The sequence below is a fragment of the Sinohyriopsis cumingii genome, chromosome 2, assembly GCF_028554795.1.
Source record: "Sinohyriopsis cumingii isolate HCF-2022 chromosome 2, ASM2855479v2, whole genome shotgun sequence".
Lineage (NCBI taxonomy): Eukaryota > Metazoa > Mollusca > Bivalvia > Unionida > Unionidae > Sinohyriopsis > Sinohyriopsis cumingii.
This window is the reverse complement of record NC_142962.1, coordinates 171,392,833-171,404,817: the sequence shown is the minus strand read 5'-3', so window position 1 is coordinate 171,404,817 and position 11,985 is coordinate 171,392,833. Positions and strand designations below refer to the sequence as shown.

At 37.3% G+C, this 11,985-nt stretch overlaps 2 protein-coding genes across 2 annotated transcripts; both read right to left on the bottom strand.

Annotated features, from left to right (window-relative positions):
- Positions 1 to 4,952: 4,952 nt before the first annotated feature.
- Positions 4,953 to 6,967, bottom strand: LOC149806295 (uncharacterized). The gene has a single exon (XM_089951238.1). It carries the CDS (start codon positions 6,526 to 6,528, stop codon positions 5,686 to 5,688), a length of 843 nt encoding a protein of 280 aa, XP_089807364.1. The 5' UTR covers positions 6,529 to 6,967; the 3' UTR covers positions 4,953 to 5,685.
- A 2,039-nt stretch (positions 6,968 to 9,006) lies between these two features.
- On the bottom strand, positions 9,007 to 9,348 carry LOC149806294 (uncharacterized). Its single transcript, XM_089935600.1, has one exon. The coding sequence runs from the start codon at positions 9,346 to 9,348 to the stop codon at positions 9,007 to 9,009; it is 342 nt and encodes a 113-aa protein (XP_089791726.1).
- Positions 9,349 to 11,985: the final 2,637 nt, after the last annotated feature.

Genomic DNA, 11,985 nt, shown 5'->3' with positions numbered 1-11,985 from the left:
CATAGCACTATATCATTTTTAATGTATTCATCATATTGTTCTCTTTTCGGTTTGTCAAGCAGTTCTGGTTTTTATCCTTCATCATTTTGTGTGCTCCTAACTGTTTTACCGCACACCCTACATACGTCTACACACTGTATGCTATATTCTCTATTGTAAGATTTACAATAATTGCAATTTTCGATTTGTACACTGTTTATTTTCCCTTTGATTTTATCTTCTTTTTTTTCCTTATTTATTTCTCTTTGGAATTTTTTCTTTAATTCTTTAACTGTACGTTTTGAACAACTTCCGTTTCCATTATGCATATTCTTCTACCTTACTTTGAATCTAATTTTACTTCATTCTACTGAAAACAATTGAATGGAGGTTAAATAAGGCAAACATACAGATGAAAATAAGTCCGAATCTAAAGTTAACAAGCAGCTTAAAAAGGTTACAAGACCCACAAGAGATGTTAACTTGATAATCAACTTGGAAAACACAACAAGAAAGTAGAATAGCACGCGCTGGAATACTTAACACGGAACAAAACATCATCACCAGACATAAACTTTAAACAGTTGACTCCAACAAGTGGACGTATTTATTAGATTGTATCATAATTGTAATTGTTGTTACATTTGTATTGTAAAATTAACAACAGAAAATTAAATCAAACCACATTCAGCATAAAGTACATATACAACAATATATAACAAAATACAATTTCGTGAAATGCAAGATTGTGACAAAAATATCAGTATAAAACGAGTTAACACTCTTAAATGATGACGGTCATTTTAGTGTCATTATTGTGTATGCGGGACAACTATTTGGTTACTGTTATGTGTATTCAGTTTATATTATTTGCCTGACCTTTCTCCATGAATATGGGTTCAGATTTTACCTGTTTGTATCCTGCTTGTGCAATTGCTAGACCTCAAAAAGTGCTCTTCAAAATGACATTGAGCAGGAAATTATTCCGTTGACAGTCCCTTGATAATGCACCTATTATCTTATTATTCGTCAATTGATGGATATTGATCATAGTGATCCTGCTTTTACCTCTCATTCTCTCTTCTAATTAGGGTGACAAAAGACAGTCACTCATTGTTGAAGAGAGACGTTATCCTGAGATATGTTTGTTTCTGAATTTTATTAGCAAAACTGAAGCAAGCACCTACCTGTTGGTTTCGTTGTGAATATTGGGGTCCTTATCAGAAAAAAATGACCACCTGATGTACCCAATGTCACACTGAGGTTGTATCTACAGGATGTTCTTTGTCTGGCCCATGCAACTTCATTGGTTTGTTATTTAGGAATCATGTAAGATATAACACAAAATTTTGAAATATTTTATTGGTCGAAAATTAAAAGTAATGTTCCTAAATATTGTAGATCTTGTCACACTTATCAAGTTGTAGGAAAACCCAATCCAAAGATAACTAAAGATCATCTGCAATCAATTCATGTTTGGAACGGACCATTCAGCAGAAAAATTACCAAGTCAGGCATTCCATAATTCTTGACCATAATGTACTCATCAATAAGATTTCCAGTGGCAATATCTTTTAGAAATTTTTAGATAAACCCACAGTAAAATCTTTCATAAAATATATTTACACTTTTTCTACATTTGCAAATCTATACAAACTAGCCAAGAGTCAAATTTTATGTCTATATTTTGTGTCTGGAATTTTCCATCAAGTTATCATGATCTTTGAAGAATATGATTCTATCGAATTGGTTTAATACCTGACAGGACTGGGATTGAGGTGTCTATTTACTGTTGCGTACTGTTCAAGAATCAGTTCAAGAATCATGCGGTTTCAGTCCTATTTAATTCATTTTTGTACTGTCCTGTCCATGGAATATTTGAAGCATTACTGGAGAAATTCTTTCAAGAGCATATTTCAATTTAAATTATCAAAGGCTTGTGAAGTAGCGAAAACTCTTTTTCAATCTACTCAGTCAAATATGAAATTAAGGTACGACAGAAATATACAGGAAAGGATATTTCAGCCATCTGACTGAGCTAAATGTGTACTGGTATGGTTATTATACGATTGAAAATAGAGCAAATGACTTAAATTATATCATTAACACTCATGGGAGACGGAAACAGATACAACATTGTCATAAATATGATAAAGGAGTAATTTGTTAGAGATTTTGCCCATTTGATCATTTTTTTCCAACCGTCCCACACACCGAGGATGAAAATAATGGAATGGAATCTGACTAGTGATTGCCAACCTCCGGAACTGGGAAATGTTAAACAATCTGGAACATCCACAGCTAATGTAAAGAGTGAACTAAAATGGCTATTATGTGATGTGTGTGTGTGTATGTATGAGTGTGATTTGGATTTTTAACGTAGCTTTAAGAATTTTCCAGTCATACCGCTACTATATCTGCAGTGTGACAGCTTTATAGTGATGTCTAGCACTGGGGCATCATGTCGCAGGCATGTAGCATGATGCCCCACCCAGTCGCATTATCCTGACACCAGGCCGACCAGTCCCAACACTAACCTCTTAATGCTGAGTGCCAAGCAAGGTACCTGTTAGTACCATTTTTTGTAAGTATTTGGTATTACGTGGCCGGGGATCGAACCCACGACATCCCGTATCCTCGGCGGACGCTCTAACCACTAGGCCACCGGAGCGGTTTTTGATATGAGTACTTGTTCCTTGATGTTCCAACACGAACAAATAAGATATATGATGATGTTGAAAATGTATATTCTACACGTTTGAAACATCATCCTTACACTGTGAGTGTTTTCAAGCAGAACCGTTTGAAACAACAAGGTTCAATATTTATTGGAGAACGATTTTATAGAAGTAAAGGCAATTGGAGTTCACCATGTATTGTTGTGCCGAAACCATAAAATACATTCTGCAATTGTGCTGACTAAAAAAAGGCAACCGTATCACCCAGACAGATTCATTTACAAAGCCAGGAATGGTGACTGCATTGACAAAGTTTGTTATGCAAAAAATGTCACAAAGTTTGATCTTTGAAAGGATATTTGTACATTCTACTCACAGAAACGGCAAAGAAAAGTTTGGTATTTGCAACTCAAGGTGAACTTTATCAGTATAAAGTGTTGTTGTTGAGTATGAAAAATTATATGTCAACATTCCAGCGTATAGTGAACATGATAAAATCTGGTGTAGGTAATAGTGACCCATACGTCGATGTCATCATCATCAGCAAAGATAACTGAAGCTATCACATAGAAACCATTAAAAATGTTTTAACCTGACAATTAATTATGTAAAAGTGAGTTTTTCCGTGATTCTCTTACAATTTTAAGATATATTGTGGGAGGAACATTGTCAAGTTAAGCGAAACGACTATCTCTCAATTTCCAGTCCCCATCATTAAAAAGCGATTGATCAGTTGTGGAGTATGACTGGATAATATCAGAAATGTTGTTCAAATTTTACTCTAATTGCTGAACCTCTGAACAATTTGTTGCGTAAAAAATGCAGGATTCATTAGTGCGGCAAGAGCCAGTCATCATTTGACAAAATAAAGGCCATACTTAAAAGACACCAGTTCTTTCAGCTATAAATTTCAGTGAAATTATTCAAAATGTATGATGATGCAGTTGATGCTGTTGATTGGTGACGTATGGATTCAAGAAGATAACAATGGTATGGATCATCGTGTGTACTATTTTCTAACACGCTTAATAAGCATGAGAAAAGTTAACTCAATAATCGAGAAGGCTTTGGAGTAGACTTTGCCACAATTTGAACTCTGTATTATCTGCATGAGATTTTTCCCCGATTATTGCATTCAGTCATAACAAAACTCTTACTTTCTTTCACAAAACGAAAAACAAATATCAGATATTGTTGATGTTAGTTTTGAAGCAGCAGGAATGCAGCATTGACAATAGGTACATCAAGGGAAATATAGTGGTATTTCAGAAACACTTTCACTTTCTTGGTTTATGTTGCGCATATTCTGTGTTATTCATATGTCATCCTGTTATGAAGTGTTCATTGTTACAGCATTATATGTATATTTTACTAATATATAAAGCTTTGTTGTATAAATCTTCCTTTTTCTTTATGAGGAGAACTTTAATTTATATTGTGCCTGGCCTTTGTCCGTGATTGAGGGTAGATGTTCTACCTCCTTGACTATTACCATGATTTGCCTACCTGGTTTTCTTTTCCTTCTCATTATTATATGCAGCATGCAAGCGGTTTGTTATAATTTGAGTTTGGTGGAATTTTTCATAAAAAAATGGTCAGCTTCCATTACATTTTTCAGTCATAGATAAGGTGATAATTAGATTGTAAATATGGGTTTTGTAAACGAAACTTTCATTCCTGTTTTATGTCAGTCTTTCAGAATATATGATCATAACTTGTAGTTGCGTTTAGATATAATTATACAGGAAGTATTTAAATCATTCACTGGAATTAAATATTCATTGACCGGATTAACATATTTTGCGATTTGTGTGGATTCATTCCGACAATCTGGATTAGATCACTCTGATATCTCAAGACATTCAAGACCACTGTGATTCATTCGAAATATTTTACATTTTTAGACTTGTGGTTGAACATTTAAGATAATATGTGATTTCATTCACAATACTAAAAGATTGTTTTAAATTTGCACTTTTTATTGTTAAGTCTCTATGGTCACAAACGAAGTTACAGCGTCTGTAGTGTTGTGCACTGTTATTCTGACGGAATTAGTTAAGTCATTGACTGATTAACACTATTTGTGATTGTAAATTCGTTCAAAGACATTCTGGATTACATCATTATGGCACATCAGGACATTCAGGACTATTGTAATTTATTTCAAAGCATTCATTGACTTTTGGACTTGTGATAGATCATGTATGACTTTTTGGAATGCAATTCACAATACTGTAAGGACTTTTAAATTTTCACTTTCTTTTCGAGGGAATTAAATTGTTGAATCACAAAAAATTTTTAGTTTTTCTTCTTTCTGTTACAAGTTTAATACCATAGATTAGCAACATTGTAATGGTTTACAGCCTGGAGCAAATTGTTATTATCTTTGGATCATGATAATTTCAGCCCAGGTTTACATGAAAAAATTGATTTAATTTTTGCAAAACGTTAATGTAAATGGCAGATCAAACAACAAACATAATCAGAATGAACCGTCACGCAGAACTAATTTAAACACAGACAGTTGCTTATAGGTTATCATCAAGAAGGCTTCAATATGTTCCTTTAATTTTGATGACGCGATGAAACTGAGTATTCCTGTTTCTTCATCATAATTTACAAGTGACTAACTTTTAACATTTTCACTCTTGTCAGATAAAATTAAGATAGATATGTTGAAAGACAGCTTCCTATTCCATACATATTAGTGAACGAGAAAATGACTTTACTCGTACTTGGCAATGGTATTAATTTCTTGTTCCAAAAGATAAATGAAAATTGAAAATAATTGCGTTACGGAGAACGAAACTTGCAAAGGTTATAAACATACAATAGAGCATATAAAGGTTTAAGATGGGTTAAAATTAACATGGCTACAGTTTTGGGTGGTGTGGAAATAACAGTTCCTTCTTTTGATGTTATAAGATTACAATCATAAATTATTGTATCGTTTTAATCAAGTATGACTAATTCCATAAACAATATCACAGTAATGACCATCTAAATCAATTGGATGTGATGAATTTGCCTAATTGGAATGCGTCGCGTTTTGAAAGAGTTCTCGGATTGTTGCCCTTGAAATCGGATCAGTTACCAGACATTTCTCTAGCACTTTTTGTACCATATTGAACTGTTCTAAACGGTCGGTTCTCCCTTTTACAAACCCTCTCCAAGTTTCCTCCATTTGGGCCTTGAGTACTTGGGGCTCTTGGCCCTTATATGGTACATCCTGGTACACGATAAAACACAACAGAATTCCCAGACTCCAGATGTCGGCCGACCTGGCCAGGAATGGTATATGTGACAGCACTTCCGGTGCCAAATAGGATGTATTTCCCAAAAAATCTGTACATGGAATTTCCTTAGAACCGTCCTCGGAACAACACCTAAAAGCCAGTTCGAAATCCGCAATCTTTACAATGTTCTCTCCTGTTATTAGAATATTCCCAGGCGTCAGGTCCCGATGTGCAACACCTCGGAAATGACAGTAGGCCACACCCTCTATGATCTGGGAGAAGATATCCAGAATGTAGGTCAAGGACAACGGCCCCACCTCCCGGCACAACTTTTCTAGATTTTCCTTTTCAGCATACTCCATGATGATGTCAACCCTTTTGTCACACACAGTAATGTCTTTCAGTTGTATGAGATTTTTGTGTCTGAGATGTGTTAGACACCAGATCTCACTCATAATGTACGGGTCATCCTTCTCGTAACCCCGAAAAACGATCTTTTTCATGGCATAACTCTTCAGATCGGACTGTGACTGGACCTTGTACACATCTCCAAAGCTTCCATAATCTATTAGCGTCATTATTGTGTATTTTTCTTCTTGAAATAAAACGTCGCCGCTTTTAATGCATATTTCCATTATCCACTCTTTTAATGACTTGATCAATTTTAATAGCACCTATAGTATGTTACAACTGTAATATTCAAGTAAATAATATAAAGGCAAAATCCGTTTACCTTGTGTATAGCTTAAAGTGCTTAATGTTCCAGGAACATCGTACAGAACATACTTCCTTTGTTACATGAATCGTTTCTTCAGCAAATCTTTCGCAATTAACTTTAATTGCAGAGCTTATCGAGTATCACTGATTGATTTAATCCAGGTGCAAATGGATATATATGCTTCTACATCTGATACAACACATGACCTAGACTAGTTTATCTTGGCGCAATGTTGTCAATATCTACAGCGCTGTTATCTGTCGGTGAATATTAATCATGCTCATTCTAGGTGAGGAACAGCAATGTGTGCATTTCATGGCCCTTTCAGAATCAGTCACAAAATAAGAAGTAAAAAAAGCAGGTATTTATGAAAACAAGATAAGAGAAAAATGCATTACAAATACCCTCATTACGAATGACTGGTGTCATGTTTATGTGTATTACTGTGATGAAAGTCGAGATAAACGTAAACCTGACATTGACAGATAAGTAAGACTGTTGTATCTAAGGGGTAATCATCCGAAAGGGCATGTAAATCTGTGGTATTATGACCAGGCATAATCGGTTTTATCATTTCTACCAGTCTGTAGTAAACACGCCGAATATCGGATGAGACACAAACTGATCAGGCCGTATTATTTATACCAGTTTTGGGAGTCCATGTGGAAATATCCGGCCTTAAACATTTGGCTCATACACATGGAATACGTAATCCTGCCTTAACAATCTGACATAGACACATTGAAAACGTAACAGGCCTATCCTGCCTTAACAATCTGACGTAGACACATGGAATAAGTAACAGGCATTTCCTGCCTTAACAATCTGACGTAGACACATGGAATACGTAACAGGCCTATCCTGCCTTAACAACCTGACATAGACACCTGGCTATTGTCTGGCTTTTTAGTTTATCTCAGTCTGAAAACATTTTAAAAGACTTCTCTGTTTGTTTCATTACATTTATTTGCTATCAAGTGCTTTATATATGCTATATTTGGGACAATTTATATTTTTAAGGCGAGAACGTGCTTTGGGGTGTTTAGCTAAGTAACATATCGGATTAGTTTTATGCTGTCATCCCTTGGATAGCTACAAAAAAGAACGTAAAGAGAAAATTTAATTATTAGCTTATTATGTGTCTGATAGTTTCAGTGCTGATTTCTTTTTTAAAGTTACCTTTCGAAGGTATTGCCGTGTCATAGTATTTTGTGAGCGTGAATCGGGTTTACAGGAAATAATGTGTCCTCGGTCTAATGCGATATCAATAAATATAAAGTATAAATTAAAACGATAATGGAATGTTTTCTTTTATCAGTGTTAAAACAGTTTTTATGTCGGTCACAAATCAGCAATAGCTTAGTTACCAGGCTCCTTTTTATCGACTATTCGCCAAGATTTGAAAATGACAATTGTTTGTCAACAAAATGACGACATAATACGGAAAACAACATATAAGCTTATGAAACAGAAGAGAAAAACTACCACGACAGGACGCACAATAATATAAATGAAATAACAGTCTGCCTAACACCTTATAATATGAATATTCCCGATATTTTTTTATTTTTTTTTTTGTATGAGGGGGTAAATGGTTATCGATATGTCCATCTGACTGTACTCCGCAAACATTTTGAGCTTCAATATCTATACTTTGATGTGTGTGTATATATATATATATATATATAGAGAGAGAGAGAGAGAGAGAGAGAGAGAGAGAGAGAGAGAGAGAGTGATTTGAATTTTTAACGTAGCTTTAACAGTCATACTGCTACTATGTCTGCAGCGTGGCAGTTTATAGTGATGTCCAGCACTGGGACATCATGCCGCAGACATGTAGCACGATGTCCCACCCAGTCACATTTTCCTGCCGCCAGGCCTACCAGTCATCGCCATCGCCTTCCATTTTGGATTTTTCGTCGGGACTAGAACTTGAATTCGCTAGAACATTTCATTACTAGGACTTCTACAATTTAATTCGTGTATTATTCTTGGATTATTTTTTGATTTGATGCTTAAAACTGTAAATTCTTATTTTTTCATTTTTTACATTTTTTTCCCAGGGAAATACAGTATTAAATTTTTATTTGACAAAGCTTGTTGTTTTCACTTTTCTTTGTTACTGTTTATTAGAGCCTAAGCACGTAAAATAAGATGGCGTTTCTGATCCTTTGCCGTATTTCTTCATTGTTGACACGGTCTTTGTATGTGACGCCGATGATCTTTCGGAAACATCTCATCTCTGTGACTCATATCCTTTTCTCTAAGTCAGTTGTTATGGTCCATGATTGACAGGCGTAGAGAAATATGGAGATCACCATTGAGTGCATCAGTCTGACCTTTGAAATGAGTGAGATGCTCTTGTCCTTCCAGATTGGCTTCAGTTTTGTCAGCGCTACTGTTGTCTGTGCAATCCTGTGTAGCGTACTTCAGGCTTCAATCCTTCATCTTCAGCAATTGCCCCCAAATGCTTGAAGTTGTGGACTGTGTCTAGCTTCGTACCTTGGACCCAGATGTCACTGCTGATGCCCTTGGTGTTGTTGGTCATCATTTTGGTGTTCTCTGCAATTATGTCCATGCCGTAGGCTGCATAGGTTTTGTTGAGGCTCTCTACTAAGCTAGATAATTCTTGCTCATTTTCTGCTAGTTCATCAATGTCATCAGCAAAAAGTAAGTTGGTTACTGTTCTGACTCCGATGTTGAATGTCCCTTCATGCTTTTCAAGCGTGTCAGACATGATGCTCTCCAGAAAGATGTTGAATAGAGTGAGAGAGAGAGAGCAGACAGCTTTATCTGACTCCGACTGTCATTCTGAACCAGTCCCATATGCTGCGGTTGAACTATACTGCACTGGTGGCATTGTCATAGAGGTGCTCTATTCCCGTGATGAGGTTGGCATTGATGTTGTAGAGTCTCGTGGTCATCAACAAGGCTGTATGCCATACCTGTCAAATGCCTTCTTGAAATCCACGAAGACGTGGTACAGATCTTGCTGGTGTTGGAGGTGTTTATCACACAATATCGTGAGGTCGAAGATCTGCTCTATTGGTCTGCGCCCTTCTCTGGAACCTGCCTGCTCAGCGGCAATGATCATTTCAGCCTGTGGCTTTAGTCTGTTCAGCAGTATCCTCAACCTGACTTCGCCTGGATTAATTATAAGACTGATTTTACGGTGGTTTCGACTCTGTACCAAGTTCATTTCTTGGTTAGGGTGATGATCAGTGATTGGGTCCACGGAGATGGCTATGCTCCTCTTTGCCAGATCTTGTTGCAGATGTTTGTTAGGGCGATAATCATTGATTCTACCCAAGCTTGAACCAGTTCTGCTGCGACGTTGTCCACTCCTGCTGACTTCCTCTTTTTCAGCGATCTAACTGCGGCTTCTATTTCTTCACGTAGGATAGGGTGGTTGTCCTTGTTTGTTGCTGGAGGGACGTTCAGTACCTCTGGATCTTGTGTGGCTCAGTGTTTGCAAATTTCTGCGCAGTACTCTGTCCTTCTTTTCAGAATGTCTTTTCTTCTGTGAGGCAGTTTCCAACTTTGTCCTGTAAGGAGGTAACTCGCTGTTGTTTTGTGCTAGTTAGATCTTGGACTAGTTGGTATGCTTTCTTGCTGTCGTTCCTTTTCAAGTTTGATTCAGTGTCTTTGGACTGTTCTTCTATCGAGTTCTCTTTTGTTTTTTCATGCCTTTCCTGACTTCCCGGTTGACTGCCTTGGACTGCTCTGCCCCTTCTGTATCGTTCTTTTTCGTCTTCAGCTCACTCCTCTTGTCACACAGGTTCAGGACCTCAGCTGTAACCCAGGGTTCCTTGACTGGGCGATGTCTACCAAAGATCCCCCTGGCTGTTTCGCTCGTTGTTGTATTGAAGGTGGTGATCAGCGTGTTCATGTCGTTATTGTCTGCGTCGAGCATAGTGAGCGGTACAAATTTCCTACCAATCATTTCCCGGAAGGCTTCTGCTACTTCGGGACCCTTCGGTTTCTCCAGATCAAACTTTATTATTGTGTGGCTCTCTTTCTTGACCTTCTTTAGATGTAGCCTGAATGTCGTCATCACCAGATCTTGGTCACTTCCTATGACCACTCCGGAAATCTTCGAGTCTTGGCCATGTTTACACTTGACTGTTCGTGGCTCTTCACCATGATGTAGTCAATCTGACTGTAATGGTCTCCGATTGGAATGTGCCATGACCATCTTCTGGATACTTTGTGTTGGCCGAAGGTGTTTGCCAGCATATGGTCATTGTAACTAGCGAATTTCAGGAGCCTCAGCCCTCTCTCGTTCGTTTTGCATTTCTGCAGCGCCCACATGTTCCTTTCCAGTTCATGCAAGCATCCTCGCCAATCTCTGCATTCCAATCACCTTGCACAATCAGAATGTCTTTCTTTGGTGTTGTATCCACAACTTATTGTAACTGGTCATATAAATCTTCCACATCCACGTCATCTTTGTCTGATGTTGGGGCGTATGCCTGTATGATGACGTTGAATGAAGTTGCCTTGAGGCGGATGATGATGAGCCGGCTGCAGATTGGCCGACATCCCATGACAGTACTCACGCTATCCTTGTGGACAAGGAGCCCAACTCCCTGTTCATGTTTGTCTTCTTTGTCATTGAAGTACAATTTGTGGCCTTCCAAAGAAATTGTCCTAGGACGTTTCAGCGGTATCCGTTCATTTCATATGTGAGCTCTTTCCTGTTGCTCGTAGTGTTCTCATATTCCATGTGCCAATGTGGATGTTGTTCCTGACACGAATCCTGCTATTCTGAGCACCAGTCGCATACTTTCCACCTCCGCCCTGGTGCACGGCAGAAGGCGCGACCCTTGTTGAACCGGGCGATGACAGAGCCGGTATGGGATGAGTAATGGCTGTCATTTTGTAGTTGTAGCTACTGTTCCCTAATTATCTGTTTATAGCTGCTTTGTAACTATTAAGAGTATCGTATCCATCGTACAAAACTATCTGGTTTCATAATTGAAGTTGGTAGGAACAATTAAAGTGTCTAATTAAACGTGGATTATAATGTTCCTCGAAGTTGGGGAGATTTCTATCCTAGCTTTGATTGTTTATATAGCTCATGAATACTACAAGTTGCAAAAGTAGTTCCAGGCTGGTTATTCAATATAAAAATGTTAGGTGTGTCACATATTAAACATGTGTATCGAGCGCCAGATCACTCATGTACAATTAAATGGATATGTAATAAATTATAATATACGTCTGTAGTTATTATAATTCGGAATATTTTAGGTGTGAGCACAGTTATCACAGGCTTCGCGGTAAACACATCACGGATTTCTTCAGTCTTTTCATTTTGAATACTAAAATTCTGAAACCTCCTTTCTCGCACTACTTTTGTAGATGTGCCTTT